General features: G+C 31.0%; 1 protein-coding gene across 6 annotated transcripts in view; it reads left to right on the top strand.

The window, feature by feature from the left end:
* The window catches only part of LOC145240003 (E3 ubiquitin-protein ligase HUWE1-like), a 232,954-nt gene that overhangs the window by 73,395 nt on the left and 138,107 nt on the right, over positions 1-21,452 (top strand). For all 6 annotated transcript variants that reach the window (XM_080103595.1, XM_080103593.1, XM_080103591.1 and 3 more), the window contains exons 4-17: positions 1,711-1,830; positions 5,800-5,960; positions 6,917-6,995; positions 8,889-8,951; positions 9,662-9,736; positions 10,774-10,890; positions 11,842-11,941; positions 15,896-15,996; positions 17,383-17,444; positions 17,547-17,635; positions 18,714-18,794; positions 19,264-19,349; positions 20,106-20,207; positions 20,736-20,934. In XM_080103595.1, the coding sequence (XP_079959721.1) occupies positions 1,711-1,830; positions 5,800-5,960; positions 6,917-6,995; positions 8,889-8,951; positions 9,662-9,736; positions 10,774-10,890; positions 11,842-11,941; positions 15,896-15,996; positions 17,383-17,444; positions 17,547-17,635; positions 18,714-18,794; positions 19,264-19,349; positions 20,106-20,207; positions 20,736-20,934 (1,435 nt within the window). The remainder of the gene's footprint in view (positions 1-1,710; positions 1,831-5,799; positions 5,961-6,916; positions 6,996-8,888; positions 8,952-9,661; positions 9,737-10,773; positions 10,891-11,841; positions 11,942-15,895; positions 15,997-17,382; positions 17,445-17,546; positions 17,636-18,713; positions 18,795-19,263; positions 19,350-20,105; positions 20,208-20,735; positions 20,935-21,452) is intronic.

Raw genomic sequence — 21,452 nt, 5'->3', positions numbered from 1 at the left:
GAATAAACAAGGTATAAACATTAAAGCATTTTTAAAATTTTTTTATACAAGTTCTAACAAAATAAATGCTAACTATTTAACTTGTGACTTGTTGAATTTAATAACGCATAACAAATTACATGAAAAATTAAACATCCAATGTAGTAGCAAATCCTGAGAACATCAACCTGAAAGAACAGTTGGAAATGACTTCTATACCATACATTACAACTACAGCCACCTACCTTGAAAATGCTGCTGTGAAACCGGACTTAATTATATGGAATAAGTCAGAGAGAGTGGCAACCTTGGTTGAAGTGAGTGTTCCTAATGATGGCGGTCTGAACAGAGCTGAAAGAGAGAAACAGACCAAATATCAAGGTCTCATGTATGATATGAAAAGAAACTGGGATCTTAGAGAGATATCAAACATACCAGTTATTATAGGTGGTACAAGGCTTACGAAGAACAACCTGAAGTCCTACCTAACTAATATTCTTGGTGAACCAAGTGCAAAAAAGATCCAGAACATTACACTTAAGGGAACAACAAGGATACTAAAAAGACCTCTCAGTTGGTTTCAATAAAAAGCAGGGCAATGTTAGCAGCTGGTTTGGCTGCCCCATACTCAGCGTTGTAATCTTCAGAGGAAGAAAATTAAGTTTAATGTATGTCAATGTACATTATCAATTTTGAAACATTCTTGATTTTGATATATTCTGTCTTTGCGTCTCATGCTACGAAAATGTCCACATCACCTGAGACTTAAACTAGATACCTGGATTTAAATATTAGTCTGTGTGAAATTTAAACAATATTCAACACAACTCTCAGAATCTTAATCAGAATATGTTACGAAATATAAAAACAAAAAAAAAAGTTCGTTTTTTTTCCTCCTGGATTTGTGAATTTTTAGCTTTCTTTTTTTTCTTCACCCATTTCTAACTTTGAGTTAAAATATAAAGTGACATAAAATTAACATGTTAATTTTATTCTTTCCATTTTATTGTTAATAAATTATCCCATACATGAGGATATGACTTGCTGAAACAAATTAGTTGTACAATTTTGCTGATGTCCCATAAATCGATGTTATTGGCTTTTAATGTTAATTGCAAAAGCATTTTTCTCAAAGTCCTTTGGGAGTTATTTTCAAATTAGTGAGAACGTCACAAAATTTGCTATCTGCACTGTAGCATTATTATCAGTAGTAAGAACTTTGCGCATGTATAAGCCACATTCTGGTAAAGTTTTAATGATCCACGATTTGAGCATTGACCACTTTATCCACAGAGCTTCAGAGTGTCATATATATTGCTTGCTATCCTCCAACATAGTTGCAGTTGGTCACAGAAGATTCTGTCCCCCTGGTCATTCTGTCTAGCATTTGATCTCTGCTGACCAGATGCTTTTAAAAAGTTGAAGATCTGAAAAAATGTAATTTTAAACATAGGATTTGTTAAAAAAAAGTCCTTGTCTTGGTAACATGGAAGGGTGATCTGCAGTAATAGTTGCAAAAGTACAATTTAAAAAATTGTATTTTGATGGTAAATGTTTTTATATCATGACAGTATGAGAAAATCTTGTTTGTAACCAATTTTTTTTAATATACAATCCAGCCAACCTTTTAATTTAAAGAATTTAAATACTTGACTAAAATTTTTTTTTTTATAAATTGACAGTGTAAAAAGTAAAATGAAATTGATTTTTTTTTTTTTTTTTTTTTTACAGTGTGAACTCTATCACTGGGTTGATATTCTCGACAAATTTGATGAAATACTGGAGAAGGCTTGTCAAAGTCATTCATCCAGTAAATGGACTTTTGCTTGTGATGTAGCAGGCTTTGAAAAGGTAAAATCTTTATGCTTATTCTTTATTGGCCCAGAAATTAAAAAATATTATGTATATTTTGTCAACAATTACATTAGCAATACCACACCATTTTTTTTTTTTTTTTTTTTTTTTTATAGATCGAATAAATTCAAATCCAGCATTATTGATAAAAGCATAAAAAAAGAAATATCTTTATTTTTTTTTAAATTAATATTTCCACTATTAAATAGCGCTTGAAAAGTTTCTATCTTTACTTATCTTTGTATTACTAAGTGTCAACTTAGAATATCTCAAACTTTTGACTGGAAAGACGTACGTGTTGTGTTCAAGTTCCGTAGCAAAGACAATTCTTTTCCCTAATTAGCTAAAACAACTAGAAACATTGTTGACGGGTACAACTTCCGCTACATGTATTTGTGAACACACCCCAACCACTTATTTGCAAAATGTGATCTACTGCTAGTGGCCATGCTATGCTGACAGGTTTCATCGTTAATAGTCGGATTTAAATAGCTATTTCTTCGACTATCCAAATCACCACAAAAATATTAAAATACCATTTTTAAAGTAAATTTTATTGTGAATCCAGTTATATAAGTTTTATTTTGATGGAGGTAGGAGAAATGTACTTATTTAAAAATTAAGTAGCAGTGTGTGTCTTGTCCAGTGCTGAACGTTATGGTGTCTGGTATTGCTAATTACATATATACGAGGGGCGTGCAATAAGTAATGCCCCTGACCCATTTCCAGTTGTCTGATTTAGCTGAAATTTTGCATGTGCAATGATTTATCTCTACGGGTTATGTGGCAAATTTCAGCTCTGAACTAATTGTGGTTTCTGTTTTATAGGTGTTTGAACTGAGTCAGGTGTGAAATGGAGCCTGTTGAATGTTGAGCAGTGATCCGGTTTTTGTATTTGAAAGGATGCACACCATAGAAGACTTTTGATGAAGCGAAAGAAACTTATGGTGATAATTCCCCATCATATGACCTTGTAAAACACCGGCATCGTGAATTCAAACATGGCCGGAAGTCTGTGGAAACAGCTCTCAGACCTGGTCGTCCCCTTCTGCCATTGATGAGGCATCTGTCCGTCAAGTTGAGGCTGCCATTTTGGAAGATCGGTGCATTACTATTCGCCAAATAGCCCAAGATGTCAAGATTAGTACAGGGTCTATCATTTATGACCATTTGCATAAAGTGTCTGCCAGATGGGTTCCCAGGTTGCTCACACCATTCCAGAAGTGAGAATGCGTTGAGTGCTCGAGGATGAATTTGGAGATGTGCCAAGAAAATGAGTCAGTTTTTCAAAAGACTGATTACACAGAATGAAACCTGAGTCCATCACTATGATCCAGAAACCAAAGCCCAGTCAATGCAGTGGAAGCACTTGGACTCACCACCTCCAAAGAAGGCAAGGGTGCAGCCCTCCGCTGGCAAGGTCATGCTCACAATCTTCTGGGACCAGGACGTAGTAGTGATGACCGATTTCCTGGCAAAGGGTACCACAATTACAGGAGCCTATTATACTTCACTTTTGAGGAAATTATGGGAAGCTATCAAAATCAAGAGGCGGGGCGAGATCAGCAAAGGTACCCTCCTCCTGCAGGACAACGCTCCGGTCCACAACTCTCATGTCACCAGATCAGAAGCACAGGGATGTGGTTATGAAATCCTAGTCTATCCTCCCTACTCTCCTGACCTTGCACCCTCTAACTTTCACCTCTTCCCAGCCATGAAGTTGTTTTTGAAAGGAAAGCGTTTCCCAGATGATGCAGCCTTGATTTCTGAAGTCATGCCGTGGTTGGAGGACCAACTTGGGGTGTTCTCCAAAAACGGCCTCCAGAGCTGCATCAAATGATTGGAGAAATGCATAACTCTGTGTGGTTCTTATGTAGAGAAAAACTAATAACTGTGCCAAGTTTCATTGCTCTACTACTATGGGAAGTGGGTCAGGGGCATTACTTATTGCACACCCCTCGTAATATGAAAATATTTTGCATTTCATGACGTTTAAATTTGTAATCAATAGATAACAAATCACCATTCAGCTATATATATATATATATATATATATATATATATAATTTTTTTTTTTTTTTTTTTTTTTTTTTTTTTTTTAAGTTACAGTATTACATGTGTTGCATCAGCTATTGATTTAGAATTCTATACAAAAAGCTTCATTTTACTTCAATCAAACGTCTCATATCAAGGAGACCCTTCTTTGAGCTAACACTTGATTTCTATATTTGACATATTTGAATATTAGTGCTAAAAACGCCCCTTCATTGAGCTAACCATTAAATACTCCTTTACGTTTCAAATGTTAGTGAAGAATATTAATTTTTCATTCACCAATTAACTGTTATTGTATAGATTTCTTGTGATCTCTTGGTCTTGCCGGATTCCAAGACTAAAATTTACCTAGTGTGGTGGAGTATCTAGCTTAGTAATGTTACTATAGGCAATATCGCTTTAAGATGTACAATTCCTTGTATACACCAGTATTTAGCAGCCATACTGAAGGGATCTTATTTTGGTTTTGAATACCACATTATTTTTAATATTTCGGGGTTTACTTATAGAGGAAGTATCCTCATGCCATATTGTCCTGGCAAAACTTTGTACAGAGAGACTTTATAGACTCAATAGTGTCAGGAGTATTCAACTTCTTTTCTAATTATTATTGCTAATGTAGGAGCCATTGTGATATTTGAAATAAAATTTCAACTATAGAGGAAAACTTTTTTTTTTTTTTTTTTTTTTTTTTAAATCCTCATGGGAGCTAAAAAAATCTTTTAAAGTCTTGAAATAGCTGTCCAAGAAAAACTTGTGGCAATTTAAACACATTTTTACAAATTTTGTCCAAGAAATTTTTGTCCAAAATATGAAAATATACAAACTGCTAATTGTATGAATTGTTTTTAAACAGCTAGGATTTGATTCTTAAATTATTTAAATCTATTCACAAATCCTATCAATCTTTATGAAATCAGTGTGATAAGCAGGACCTGAAATTGTGATAAAATCTTAAAATTTACAATTTGTGGTGCATAAAAAGAAATTACAGAAATCTTGTATAAAGATTTGAATATTACAATTCTGGGCATGAATGACTATTATCAAGCCAGATATTTTGGTTGTCATGTCTGAATCTGAAATTGCTAAATTCTGTTTTTTGCCTCCAAGAACAACAATGAGTGATTCTAAGTGATTTTTGCTTTCAGTTAAAGCAACTGACAATACACACTGTTTTTTTTTTTTTTTTTTTTTTTTTTTTTGCCATTTCTTTCGGTTCATTTTATTCCCAAATCTAGTGACAACATTATGCTAGCTTTAAAACAACTAATGTGAACAGCTTTGTGAATAAGCAACCTTGTAGTATTGAAAATCCTATAATTAAAGGTGGTTATTAATACAAAATTTAATATTTTTACATTACTAGTAAAACTTAATTTTGTCTTTTAATATATACTTTATACTTTGCTAGCAAGATATTAATAGCACAAAGTGATCTTGAATTAATGACTGCAAAATCTTTCTGAATTCATTGGGCAAAAGATGAAAAAAATTTTTAATTTAGCAATGCAAATAACTTTTTAGTTAATATTATACAATTATTGGGATACATATTTGGCAATCGATCCAACAGGAACTTTGTTGCTATTTGGTTGAAGAATGATCCTGTTTAGTCTCGGTATGCATATTCTCAAGTTTTTACCTTTTTGAGAAGGGGTTAGTTGGTTGCTAATTATTTGAGGCACCCCCAAGAATCGTCGACTGGTCTGTTCAGGCACTTTTTCGTAAGCCCGATTGCTTATCCTGGTGTTCTGACTTCAAACCCACACCTAATCTTGTCTGACCTGGAGAGTAGGTAAATCAAATAGAATTTTATTCTCTTTTCTAACTTATTGACAGCTTTAACATGAATGTTTTGTTTATTATTTATTCTATCATTGATTAATAATTCTTTTTGCTTTTCTTCAGCTGAAGGACCTTTTGCTCCAGGTGCTGCAGTTTACCGCCCTGCTTATAGAGCATAGCTTCTCTCGGCACCTGTATAATTCTACAGAGTACTTAACCATCCTGCTGTCATCATGTGATATGACAGTTGTACTTGCTGTGCTGAATTTACTCTATGTATTTGGGTAAGATCTCTCTTTCTCTCTCTCTCACACACACACACATATATATATATATATGAAAATATCTATGGCAATTAAGCTATGCAGAATATATTGTATAGCTTAATTTTCATAGATATTTTCATAACTTACTACCTTGCTCTATGTATGTATTGAGTATGTGTTGAAGTAAATACTGAAAATTTACGCATAAAAATTATCTTTGTATATTTATGTGATTAAATGAAATAGTTATATGGCCTATATCACTCCTAGTGAAACCTTATTTGGTATGTAAGGTTTTTCAACTTAAAAAAAAAAAAATTTCAATTCCTTCAACTTTATAAGATTTTCTTCAGTTTAAGAATAGAACTTTAAGAATTTGTTGCTATTTGATTTCAATCATATTGAAGACTGAAAAAAATTAATTTTTTATTTTTTATTGAAAGCAAGATTGAGATTTTTTATGAACTGCTTCATAGAAAAGATAAATGAAGATTGCTAAGTTTAAAAAAGATCAGTTTAAATGTCTGAGGTTATATTGGCCAAAACATAAGTAAACTGAATACAGAAACAATATTTTTTATATAGAATTTTGATAATTTTAATTTTGTTAACTGATATTTTCATGGAAGTTAAATACATTTCTAAAGAGTCTCCAATCTTTTTGTCTTTTGGCAAAGGAAAAATTTCAAAGGTTTAGTCAACATTTTATGTAATGGTCTGTTTCTTTTCTAAAAGCAAACATTAAGATTAAGGGGTAATAAAGTTTAAATAATTTGTAAGTATGAAGACCATTTTAGTCCCCACCCTCATCAAAATATTCTGCACAATGTAGATTAATTTGGAGTAATCTAAACCCCCACTCCCCACTTCAAAATTTTAATTTAAATTTTTTCTTGTCATTAATCAAAATGACACCCACCCACCAATGGTCAAGTTTTTCTTTCTCTGATTTCTTTCTCTCCTTTTTATTGCAGGAAACGTTCCAATTTCATTACAAGACTTAGTATAGAAAAGAAGCAGACTTTAATCTCCCGACTGACACATTTAGCTGAGGTAAGTAATATTTTCTTGTAAGAGATGAGCAATTTTGGCTAATTGTTAGTTGATTTCTAGACGGCTTTACTTGCTCTTTTTTACGACATCCTCGCCCACCACACATGTTCAGCAATGCAAGTAATTGACATTTCTATGCAAATCACTCTTATTATCTCTGTTTACCTCTTTTCTATTACTTGCATTGCGTAATAGAAATGTCTCATTGTAAACGGATTCACCCTTCTTTTCAATGCATTTTATCTTTTATATGCTTAGATGTCACTTTTTTAGAAAAGAACTTTAATCTAGAAATAAAGGGAGTTTATGATTGCCTAGTTAACAGAACTCTTTTTTTTTTTTTTTTAACTTTGGCCATTAGCTATTGTAGTTTTAGTTAAAATAAGATTTTGAAAATCATTAATCAAGATACATACTGTCTTACATTGTCAGTAAAAACTGATTACATACAGATTTCTTGACTTGTAATAATTTGTATGATTTTTTTTTTTTTTTTTTTTTTTTGCAACCTTTGTAATTCTTGCTAATCTATAGTTAAATATTTAGAGATTTATAAAGTATTGGAAAAGGGGTGGGGGGATATTGGAACCGTCCCATCACTATTAAATACATTGTAAGAGTTTGAACTTGTTAAAGTTGCTGATCAGGCAATTCCATGGATTGAAATTGAGGATCTGAAAATGAGAGGGTGGTGGCAGGTGCTGTACTCATAATCACTTGCAGCATAAGAACGAGTCGTTGGTTATCATTCAAATACTTGCATAACATTTGCAATCGCAAAATGTCTTTATACTGGATTTTTTTTTTTTTTTAATCACTTTTATAGTTGTTGTGCTTCATCTAGTGGTTGCTATAAAATAAGCTTTTTATGGAGAAAATAATACAAGGAGACGTGCACTGAGATTTCTCCAAGGTTTTATTTGGAGAGAATGAGCTTAATGTTACAACTTTTTTAACTGAATGAAATGAGTTCTGTGCATATACAGACATCGAAGTAATATTCCTGTTAGTTTACAGGTTTCTTACATTATTGGTAGTGTCTCATTTGCACAGCTTCCCATAGAGGGCCGATATGAAAACCATTGTTTTTCTCAGCTTAAAAAACCTGTTCATAATTGTTCACCTGTTTTATTTACGGTTTTTGATCTCTGCCCTTACCTCAATTTTACATCCCATGTTTCTAAGAACGATTTGGTTCGCAGATTAAGGTTATAATGTGCACTAAGTGTGACGCTTGTCAAAATTCACACTCGATAACTTAATTGCTATTGACATTAGGTTCATAATATGTAACACTTATTTTTTCTAGTTTTGTGCAGTAAATTGTTTATCCTCGTTTCAGCAATTTGCAATGAATGTTCTATGAATATTTTTATGTATCGCTTAGTGTAGTAATATACTTTTAGACTTTGTGTAGAGAAAGTTAAGTACCACTTAAGTGATACCTGTGTATAAATACCAGATTGGTTAATTTTTTTTATTCATATTAGGGATTCAAAATGAGATATATTAGCAACTAAAAATTTGTAAGATTGGTTTACAGACCCTATCTAACATAATGTGGGTGGTGTAGTGGAAAGCAGATCTTAAAGAAATCAATATATACAAATAATTTCTTGTAGTAAAATAATGTCCTCATCTCGTTTCAAGCTATCTACTTGATAAGCATTTGGAGACTGCCGTCGTGAATTTATTATTACTCCTCTGTCAAGTCTGTAACGATTGTAAAATTGTGAATGTATAATGATTATCCTCCATACTTGAATTTAATTTTAATCTTTATCTTTGATTTAGTGCAAGGCATATATATTACATCTGCCCACTTTTTTTTTTCTTTTTTTCACACTTTGCATATTTTTATCTTAATTTTCAATAAATGTTTTTATTTCTCAGAGTTGGGGTGGAAAAGAAAATGGATTTGGTCTTGCAGATTGCTGCAAAAATATTCCGGTTTCGGTAAGTATTGAACTCATTTTAAAGTTTTGTACAAATAATTCAATCATTATGCGTTTTTGCTAAAAGTAAAATCCTGTCTTTTAATCGGAGTGAATGAAGCTTTTTTTTTTTTTTGCTAATAAAACATTCAAAGCTAAACATTTGCTGCAAGAAAAAAAAACTTTTGACATAGTGTATTAAAAATAAGTTTAAAACGTTAAAATCATAAATTAATTTAATGAGGTTTCATTTTATATTGTTTGCAGACAGCAAAGTTTAGTCAATGTAGATTACTTTGTAACAGTTTCTTGGGGTGGAGTAAATTTTATTTAATCTTATTTTTTATTGAAGTTAATAAATTAGTTTTTCATTATATTGCTAAGGATCTGAAAATATTTAAAGTAGATAATGACTTTTTTTGTTCATTAGTCCAGACTTTTCCTTCATTCTTTTAAATATTCTGTTGTCTTCAGTAATTTACCTGAAAATAACATTTGGGAGATGGATTGTAATTCATTAAAATATTTTGGTTTCTATTTTAAGTATTAAATTGAATTTAACTCTCATTTATTGCTAATATTTTGTTAATCTGTGTAGAACTTTGTTAGAATGACAATAGAAATCTTATGAACCAGTATTTTTGAATAAAAACTTTTAAGCTTATATCTAATCCATGTTATTTCATTGGGGCTTACATTAATTATTGATTTCTAATTTTTTTTGTCTTGTAGAATTTTTCTCCCAGTGCCACAACACTACACTTTGAATTTTATGCTGAAAATAAAGATGACAAAGGTGGAAAAAAGGTACAATTTTTTCCGTTATCAGATTTTATTTCTCTCATTAAGTTGGCTTCATTATCATTGAAACTCCAGAAACATATCCCCCTCCTTTGTTTGACCTTAAAATACATCCAGTGGTCAGGCCTCAATTTGGAGAGTGGACTTATGTAAGTTACTCTTACTCTCAACTCCACTTTCGTCTGAAATGATGATCCATTGGAGTTTACATCTATTTGTTAAATATAAGAAATCATTTGGGTTCTTGTCCAGAATTTCCCCCATATAAAAAAACGGTACTAGTGCACTTATTGATCCGTGCCGAAATAATGTAATTCTTTAAAAAGCCATTCTTAACATGCGAAGGGGAGGGTGTTTTGTACCTATTCTGTACTTTAACCTTACAATTGAATTAAAACAAAACTTTAATTAAACTTGGAAACACAGTTAAAAAAATGGCGCGAATCAGTAAGTGCACTAGCACCAAAAAAATTAAATCTAAAATCAAAATTTTATTAAAAAATCATGTAAATTGATCAAGTATTTTTATAAAGAATAATCATTTTTAAGTGATTAATGAGAACTTGTAGGCATTACAATATAAATCTAGTATGAATTATTATAGTTCTTTTTTGAAGATTTTTGTTTCAAAACAGCAGTTGAGACAGGTATTGATACTCCAAATTTAAATTTAAAACTACTTGATTAATTTACATGATTTTTAAAATTTTCATTTCAGTCACAGGTAATCAGATTTGTTTAAAAGTTAGATTATGGCAAAATAGTTGGCGCAAACATGTATCTACTCTGATAGAAATATTTAAGATTTCATTAATTTAGCATTAAAATGTTTTGTTTGCTAAAATGTACATACACGTGTTAGAAATTTTGTACCGAAGACTTGTTTGAATTCGACATGAGCCTTTTTAAAATTTAGGGATATTTCTGAAGAAGGCTGGAGGTTATCTCAATTGAAACATGAATACAATAACCAAAATGAGAATAGTGATAAGAATAGTCAAAATACAATTTTTATTATTTTTTCAAAAATATTTCTCTTCCAGGGTTCTGCCAATGTTGTTACTTGTATTCACATGGAAAGTGTGGACAAATGTGGAAAGATGCCATCAGATATTATGGAGGAACTAATAACGAGTTTCAACATCCCAGAAGACAGGCAGGTGAGAATAAAAAAAAAATTATGGTTGAGTTTTGCCTTATGAAGTTGATTATGATTGAGTTTTGCCTTATGAAGTTGATTATGATTGAGTTTTGCCTTATGAAGTTGATTATGATTGAGTTTTGCCTTATGAAGTTGATTATGATTGAGTTTTGCCTTATGAAGTTGATTATGATTGAGTTTTGCCTTATGAAGTTGATTATGATTGAGTTTTGCCTTATGAAGTTGATTATGATTGAGTTTTGCCTTATGAAGTTGATTATGATTGAGTTTTGCCTTATGAAGTTGATTATGATTGAGTTTTGCCTTATGAAGTTGATTATGATTGAGTTTTGCCTTATGAAGTTGATTATGATTGAGTTTTGCCTTATGAAGTTGATTATGATTGAGTTTTGCCTTATGAAGTTGATTATGATTGAGTTTTGCCTTATGAAGTTGATTATGATTGAGTTTTGCCTTATGAAGTTGATTATGATTGAGTTTTGCCTTATGAAGTTGATTATGATTGAGTTTTGCCTTATGAAGTTGATTATGATTGAGTTTTGCCTTATGAAGTTGATTATGATTGAGTTTTGCCTTATGAAGTTGATTATGATTGAGTTTTGCCTTATGAAGTTGATTATGATTGAGTTTTGCCTTATGAAGTTGATTATGATTGAGTTTTGCCTTATGAAGTTGATTATGATTGAGTTTTGCCTTATGAAGTTGATTATGATTGAGTTTTGCCTTATGAAGTTGATTATGATTGAGTTTTGCCTTATGAAGTTGATTATGATTGAGTTTTGCCTTATGAAGTTGATTATGATTGAGTTTTGCCTTATGAAGTTGATTATGATTGAGTTTTGCCTTATGAAGTTGATTATGATTGAGTTTTGCCTTATGAAGTTGATTATGATTGAGTTTTGCCTTATGAAGTTGATTATATAATGGACAAATTGTTTCCACATTTCAGATGCTGCTTTACACACACATCAGACTAGCTTATCTATTTTCTAAATATGAAGCAAGGATACAATGCGTGCAAGCCAGGCTACAAGCTCTGTCTGTACTCGGTGAGTTTATGCATCACAACTTTTTTCCTGTTTTCACCTTAATTAAATCTTAATATTTTTTTTTTTTTTAAATCGAATTTTATAATATTTTTATTAAATAATTAAATTTTTTGAGTTTTTTATGGTTAAAACAACTTCATAGGAGATTTAGTGACCCCCCTCCTTTCATGTAATTGGTATTAACTCAAGGCGTTTAGCCCTTGTAGAGAGAAAAAGGTACATGTCCAATGTTGTAGACAGTTGGCATAAATCTGAATCTTTTGAGCAAATTTAGACTTCTGGAAACTGTTAACAACACTAGATGTCTCTCTCAACAAACGGACAACCTCTTTGGTTACTACCAACAAAATTAACAGGAAAAAAACTGAGTCCTTTTTAATAACACAAGTCACAGAAAAAAGATAAAACATGATTTTAATCATTTAATAAAAAATTATTACATTTAATCAGTTTTCTAAATTTTCAAATTAAACTTGTAAAATGTCTTCAAATGTGATCAATTTTCTTTTAAAAAAAATTTTTTTTATTATTCAAACAAAATTTTAGTCACTTTATGCTGTAATTTCTCATCAGATTGAAATAACTGGATAAGATTAATTTGAAGGGATTCCTGTAAAATGCTGCTCCACACTATTTCAAAATATTGTAAAGAGTAACCTGATGTATTAGGCGCCAACTTTTTTACTGATTCTGTTTCATCTGCATCAAAGTTATAAATTCTTTGAAACTTATCAGAGGCAAAATATATTTATCTTTGAACAAATAAAAATTGATTTGTGTCTATCAGAAACGAATATATTTTGTTGAATATTTTTAAAACTTGTATTGATTTCCATAAAATTCAATCGCCAGGGACAATAAGCACCATCTCTCGAGGCGTGAAGCACCAAAGATATTGGTTGCAATAATCACACAGCCATTCCTCATTTTAGAGATCTTTAACTAAAATGTTGATGCTGGTGCACTGTATATGATACCAGGAAGCACAGGTGTCACACTTAACCCAGTTAATGCCATCCCCTTTAGCAGCTCTGTAACATTCCTCAATGTCTGTATCCTCTGATATTGACTGTGGGCTTCATGATTGTGATGGTGTCTCCTGTGCTTGTGTTCTTTTATCTCTGCCTTTCTTTTCTTTTCCTTCTGTCACATCATCTGGATGCTGTAGCAACCTCCTTAGCAGCATTCATCTGCTGTGAGGCTCTACTCATATCGAGATTGTTGTATTTTAGCTGAGCTCCCTCTTGCTGCAGATGGAAATTGGGGAACCATTTGTTTGGAGAACTCTTCCAATGAGTTTGACGAAGATATCAAGAAAACGGGCATTTCTTAAGGATGAATGTTCTGGAGAGCGGGTTGGAGATGAAGGCCCTAGTGCGAGGGGGGGTCAGTAGGGCAAACACTGGAGCAGCTGTTGTAGAGGAAGATGTGAAGGGGGGGGGTCACTATTTCAGCAATGATACAAGGTCATTTTAACAGTGACTATTTGGAGATAGAAAAGATGGATGCATGTGAAACTGAATTCTGCTTTGACAATCTCTGGCTTGAAAGATTCATTTATGTACGCAATACGCATATTGGGAAAGTCTTTTCCCATTTGTCTTATGTGGGTTCGGTCAAACTTGATGAGGGACCATCTCGGAAGTGAATACCCAGCCCCATTCTGTATCAGCTTGATGCACCCAGCAAGTTCATTTTCATTAGTAGAGACAGCATTGTTTCCCAACATGTTCATTCATATGGATTTCCTTGAACGTTATCCTGAACAATGACTTTTTGTTGATTTGAAAATACTTGGCTGCTTGATCGATATGCATTTACTTTTTCATGATTGCCTCATACCTTTTGAATCGCTCGAATTCTCCCTTCCACCCTCAGACGAATTTTTAACAGGGCGTTAAACATCTGTATATTTGCATATTATCAGTAAATGTTGACTTGTCAAAATTTTCTGGTTTCATATAACTTCAATAGAAAATAGATCAAACTTCATGTGTTTCTTATTTACAACCCTGTAAAGGATTTTCAATTCTTTTCCTTCAGAAAAATACGGATAGGATATTAAGCACCACTTTTTTTCTTTTTTTTTAAACAAATTACACGCTATTACATGCATTATGCTTAAATGAGTAGCAGTATAAAGCAATTAATGCATTAGAAGCGTACAAAAACATGGCAATTTAAATTTTGCAGAATTCAAAATATTCAATTTGATAAGGTGTGGATGAAAACCACCATTACACACTTTAAATCTCTGAAAGATGAAAACCTGAGTTGAATTTAAAAATAAAAATAAAAAAAAATATGTACACTTAACTATGATATCTTGATGCTTCAGAAGCACAGAAACAGTTTGAAGATTTAATGATTTAACAGAAATAGTTTTGCCCACTTGCCTTTCTGGAGTCAAAAGTTATGAAATCTGTTTCAAAATAGTTACAGATCTGAAAACAGCTTTTCAGCTTTGCACAAAATGACTTTCAGTAAATGCTACTCTTAAGAAACAATGCCCGTAATTTGTCGGTGATCAGACACAACTTGGTGTTTATTGCCTCACAAGTGCCCTAACAATGCTGTAGACAGGTTTGTGAATACTTGCTGGTACTTTGTGCTTCTGGTTACCATAATCACTATCATATTTGGTTCAATGCCTCTTTTATTAAACCATTGTTTAATCTTTGTAGTTAAATATTTAATAATTTAAAAAAAAATGGACTGACATACACGAGTGAGGCCCCATCTAGCGAAATACACATTGGCTCTGATGTAGTCATCACTCCTAGAGCGCTTATATTTTGTGTGTGTGACCTCGTTTTTTATTTTGGTTTGAACTTTCCGGATTTTTTTTTTTTTTTTTTTTTAATCCGGCTAAAACATTTTTTAAAAATAGCAAAGTTCGTGCCAAATTGAAAATTTTCCGTGCTGAAATAATGTTATTTAGAAAGCCATTCTTAACATAGGAGTGTTGTGATGTTTTTGATATGAGGAAAATCAGCAAGGACATTTTTATCACCGCAAGTGCTAATCCAGACTTGCACCAATTTTCCTGTTACTAATTACCTATAACTATAATCTCCGGTCAAAAAAAAAAAAAAAAAAAAAAAAAAAAACTAATTCAAACAGCAAAAAAAAAAAAATCCAAACAGCACCAAGTTCAAGAAACAAAAACAAATGAGGCTACACACGCAAAATAATGTGCTTCCTCAAAGGTGATGCACACAACATCAGAGCTGATGCATATTTTGCTAGAGGGGCTTCACTCGTGTATGACTATTTTTCAAGATGGTTGCATTATGGTAGAAAATGAAAACTTATGAAACAGACCTATTTTATACATATTTTGCATGAAATTGTTTTTTAAATTGTATTTTTAAACAGGAAATCAAATTTTACTTTAAAATCCATTTTTAGATCCACACAAAAATATTTAATTCTAATGTTTTCATTGAGTAATAAACCAAATAAGACTCATCTTAATTTGCTTAAACTTTTTAACTTAAATGAATGATGCAGACAGACAAACATTAAAGGAACATTCTCTTTAGATTATTTTACATCAACTGTCTAGTCCGCATGGCTTCCCAAGAGACTGATGGGAAAACCTTAATTTTCTCTTCCTCAAAAGTGCAACTTCACTTATCATTTGACTTCTGTTTTGTCTACGCCCTTTGATTTCTGCACCGTCTCAAATTTATGTCACCCTCTCTGGAAATGATTCCATTGGCAGATTAAGATTACTCTGACTTGTACTAAATGTAACCCTTGTAAGAATTCACACTTGCTAACCTGATCGCTACTGGCATAGTGCCCTTGATATTTATCACTATTGCAATAAAAAAACTGATCTAACAGTCGTTCAAAAGTGATGTTTTTGTGTAATTGTATTACATATAAGATTTTGTTAAATGGAACTCTCATTAGAATATACATAATCCTATTCATATATTGTTTCAGTTTATTCAAATGCCATCCAAGAGAACATGAATGCATTATTATATCCTGGTCTCATCGAAGAACTGGTTGATATTGTAGAACTTAATGACATGGATATAGTGGTAAGTAAACGGTTTTGATTTCAAGAACTATTTGCACAAAAATTCTTGCCATTTGATGTTAACAATTTTGTGTTGGATGGAAATCAATAACTTTGTCGTAGAAAATGAATGTTTTTGAAATAGAATTTTAGAATAAGAATATCTGCGCCCCACTTCCCCGAATTCCCCTATAATTTAAAAATACAAATTAATCTTTATAATGTGTGTACCGATGATGGAATGAAAAGATCATATCCCCCCCCCCCCCAAAAAAAATCATGTAAATTAAGCAGCTTTATTTTTATTAAAATCACTTAAATAATTAATGAGCAATCCTAGTCATTATAATGCTGATGTGACAAGTTTGAATTATTGTGGACTATCTGCCCTTGTTACAACAAGATGGCGACATGGAACAATCCCCTTTTACTTCTAAAAAAATTTATGTAATTTTTGGAATACATTTTTCTGTCACAAATGCGTGTATTTTTACGTAGATTTTTGTTTTTAATATGGGGGAATTCTGGGCAAGAACTGAATATATTTAGAATGTCCTTGTTATAATTTTTTTTTTTTTTTTTTATATATATAGCCCTAGGTATATTTAGTAAGTAGTCCCTTGAATACAAGGTCAATCATGAATTTAATTCTAGATCATGAAGATCATGACCTCAAACACAATGTGACTGCATCACATAAAAATTACCTTCCTTTTCTACTATAAGAGAAACTTAGGTGCTTGTTAAGATAGTTGACAGTTTAAAAAATTCTTTTTTAATGTCGTTTTAAACAAAAACAACTGTCAAATAGTAATATATCTAAATACAACTAAAAAAAAATTGAATAGAACTTTTTTTTTTTTTTAATAAAAAAAAAAAAAAATTACTGACATTAAAGTGGCGAAAAAGGAGAAATATTTCCCCTGTATTTGCAATCTTAAGGGTGTTCACATCTAGGGAAAATGCGACTTTCCCCCTAATTTTCCGTAAAAATTTTAACTATAAATAATTTTCTACTCCATAAATTTTCGCACTTTTTGGATATATTACTATTTTTTACATGACAATTAAGTACTATTGTTTTTTAAGCAAAAGCAAGATTTTACAAGTCGATCTGTCAACTCGTAACAAGCCTCAAAAGTAAATATACAATTAAATAACATTGCAGAACTTATTGAATGACTTTTATGACAGAAAATGTAGAGTTGATGTGCCATAAAACAAATGATTCCAATCAGTGCAGTGTGGCCTAATAGGTCGCATATGAGTTGCTTTACAACTCTAATGGCTTCATAACTTCCCAAGAATATTAATCAAAATATTATTAAATGCTCCTTTTTGTTGAAATGTTTGATTGTGAAGTGGTAAAAGTGTTCATTTTTTATATTTTTCTTTCCTTTTTACTTAGGACATAAAGGCAGCCGCTTTGCGAACACTAACATCCATAATACATTTGGAGAGAAATCCAAAGTAAGCATCTTTTTATGTGATTCATTGCTTGAAAATATTCGCTCTGATTTATCTCTTAAAAACTTGAATGACTAAAATTGCAACTTTTTATCTTTTTCTTAGATTGAATGCAATCATTGATGCAACAGGCGCATCTCTTTATCATGGCTTCTTGCCAGTTTTAGTGAGAAACTGTATACAACGTATGATAGGTAAGGAAGGCTTCTATTTTAATGAGTTTTATAATCTTTTTGTTTTTTGCAGTTTGGTCAGTTTAATTCAATTTCAAATGTATTTTAGGAAAACTGTATTTATGTTAAAATTAGTAATAAAAAAACTTAGAAATAAAATTTATTGAATTATAAAATGTTAGCCTACTTAAAATTAAAGGGAAGTTACTACAGTCTGATTTTGACAGATTTGATTCTTTAAAATTTTCAAACAAATATAATCGCTAAATACTTTTTTTGTTTAAAAAAAAAAAATTCTGTTAGATCTTTTGTGTGATTATTTAAAAATTTTTTCCCCTAATTTCAACATGACTTGTAAGTACATACACATTTTAACCTAAAATGCATTTTAAAAAAATTGAATTATACTGCATAAGAACTTCTACCTTGTCAAAACTTCACTGACTTTGTTTAATAAAATTAGCAATTTAAAATGATAGCCATTTTTTAAAATTTTATATACTAGAGCCCCACAAATGGTAAATTCTATTTCTTGTATGGCTGTGTTTCTTGGTGCTATGTGATTGGAAACATTTTTGTTTATTATTAATCGAATATTGAAATTAAAAATACAATAGCATGGAGAACTAAAACTTAAAAAAAAAAAAAAAAAAAAAAAAAAAAAATTTAAGAATTACATCCGTGAATAAATAGAAATGTTTATTTTTGTGTACTAGTGAACAAGTTATCAGTTTTAATCTTTTGTACATATTTGCGAAAAGTTTGACTTGAAACTTAAGAAGCATTTAATGTTGAAAAGTAATTTTAGGTTTTAATACATGAGGATTTGCTAAGAATTTGATATTGAATTTATCTTTCTAAAATCTGTTTAAATTGAGTCCTTATATACTGCCAAGCAATGCTGGGTGTGTAAGATAGTTATTTATAAATGCTTAAATATAGATATTTGCACTTTTTTTTTTTTTTTTTTATAAATGTTTACACAATTTTAGTAAAGTCTGGTGTACATGTGTGTATGTATAAAAAGAAAATAAGTTTTTCTTTACTCTGCTTTTTTGAACATTTTAGCTCTACTATATTGAAAATGTTTTTATTCTAGATCCTAACATGACTCCATTCCCACAACTGTTTGCTACAGCGTTGTTTTCTTTTCTTTATCACCTTGCCAGTTATGAGAGTGGTAAGTTCTAAAACTTTAACACATGTATGATTTTAAGTTCACATTTTAAACATTTTTAGGGATTGCCTATTTCAAAATTTACTTCATTTTAAGTGACAGCTGCAATTGCTTCATGCGGTTTCCATTTTTTCTTTCTGAGTTTAAAGACAGAATTAAGGAAAATTACCATAGGAAACCGTGCCAGAATGTAGCAGTATCACTTGCATACTTTAATGACTGATAGGTCAATATTGATTGTATATGTAATGAATATTGAGTGAATACAGCATGCTCTTCTTCATATCAAACACTTTCAAAGCATTAAATATTTCAAGTTAATGAAAACGTTCATTATAAAAAGCAGTTTGCAGGATTAAATAAAATATTCCAATGTATATTTTAACTTTTGTTACTAGAAACTTTTTAATTAGAAAAATAATGCTCTGTTTGATCACTGAACTTTGATTATAATTGTTTTCTTTCTCTCCAGGGGGAGAAGCCTTGGTATCGTGCGGTATGATGGAATCCCTGTTGAAAGTGATTAACTGGTACGGTGAAGGCCAGGAACATATAACTGTAAGTTGATTCTTTTTACAGAATTAGAATTGGACACCTTGAACTAACACTTGTACTTAATTGAAACTATAGAAAAATGCACATTCTGTGACCAGCAATCAACAATAAAACTTAGACTAATGGAATACTGGAAATACAAAAACGTCAGATAAATATTACACGGCAAAAGAAAAAAAGAATTATTTAACCCTCTAGGGCCTGAACATATTAATAAAAATTCTGAAATTTGAAATTATAGATATTATTGGATCAAGAATCATGAATCTGAACAAAAAAAGTGAATTCAATTAAAAACATGAAAGTTATGAAACGTGCTATATCTGTCCCCTTTGGCTCTAATCTTCCTGATTAGGATCGTGCAATATATGGCACGGGTGGCCCTAGAGGGTTAAGAAGGCACCACCACATCAAATCAACTATTTAAAAAAAAAAAAAAAAAAAAAATACAACTATTTAAACTATTTTAAACACCAATAAAATATTAAAAACTAAAAGATTCCAAAATAATTTAAAATATATGCAACCGAAAAGAAAGAACGCAAACTATCCCAATTCAACAAATTATTTGGCAGTGGTTGATATGCCATAAAATAAACATTTTACGGTGTTCATTTATTAAGAAATTTACATTTTTTGGTTATTTCTGTTTCAAGTTAACATTTTAGTTTTATTTTATTTCTCTGGAAAACCTATAAAACTGTCCCCTATTTTTCTTTAATTTTGAAATTTTAATTTGATTTTTAATATATTTAATAGTTTGTGACTCGAGCTGTAAGAGTTGTTGATCTCATCACTAACATGGACATGGCTGCTTTTCAAGGCCACGGTGGCTTAAATGCATTTTTGAATAGACTTGAGGTAAGTTGAATTAATCGTATTATTTTACTTTATATTTTATTTGATAAGTGTGTATAATGGGATTATAAACCATTAAAATGCCTCCTTCCTCTTATATACTAGATATGACTAGTTAGGAGAGTGGTTAGTCATCTGGTTTTAAAAAATAAAATAAAAAGATGAATGATAAACTTCTAATGCTGAAGAATCGGATATGTTTATTATAAACCCAATTCAATTACAATGTTACAAGAAGCAAAAGTAATGCATAGAATAATTTTTCTAAGTTGAAAGACAACAAATTATTAAAAGTAAATCCATCAAAGTAAAAAAGTCTTATTTTAGTGTGATGTGTGTGTGTGTGTGTAACACAAATAAGTTATTTTAACTGTAATTCTTTAATAACAAATGAATCCTACAATGCCATTCAGCATGTATACAAGTCTAAATTTCTGAAATTTGCACTTATTTGTACAAAATATGAAGCTTGGCATAAAAAAATTATGCCTTCTCATCAACTCGTCTTGTTTTTTCAATTTTTCTTTAAAGCATGAAGTAAATGTGTGTCGAAAAGAGCAGCCTTTTGTGATTAGGCCTGCCAAATCGCATGACAACTCGATGGATATGAATCCAGAATCTCCGTCTGCTATGGAGACGGATATTCGACAAGTTGACAGCATAGAAGCCTCCACCTCGGGTACAGCTTCACCCAAAGTTGATATTCAAGAATTAAAAGTTGGAAAACCAGGTAAGTGGCAATATTTTTTGAATCTGGTTAAAAATATTCCCTTGCTAACTTTTAAATAAGTATTAGACTTCATTGGCTACAATATGGGTCAAGTACAGAGTCCCTGATGAGCAGAATGAAAATAATCACTAAAATTGACTTTCACCTTAATCATTGACCTAGGTATCCCAAAATTAAATTGGTTAGACTATGACTGATATTTTGATCAAGTTTTATAATTATTGGTTGAGCAATGTAGATAAACTTTATGAAACAACATAACCTTGGCAGAGATAAGACTTATTTCCTATATATGTCTTTTATTTTTTTAACTACTGGTGAGCTGTAGTTTGTTATCCGTTTTCTGTATACCAAAGCTATTCTAAAAAAATTGGTCACACTTCTAATCTTAAGTCTACAGATTTTAGCATATATAAGATCTTGTGTTATGGTCTTTTATGAGGAATTTAAAACAAAAAAAAAAAAAAACTAGAATGTATCAAATAGGCGTTGGATGTTCTAATATTGATGTGGTTAGT

The sequence above is a fragment of the Euprymna scolopes genome, chromosome 19 (genome assembly GCF_053919585.1).
Source record: "Euprymna scolopes isolate OS-2025 chromosome 19, ASM5391958v1, whole genome shotgun sequence".
NCBI lineage: Eukaryota > Metazoa > Mollusca > Cephalopoda > Sepiida > Sepiolidae > Euprymna > Euprymna scolopes.
The sequence above is the reverse complement of the archived record's forward strand: the minus strand, read 5'-3'. Positions and strand labels throughout refer to the sequence as shown.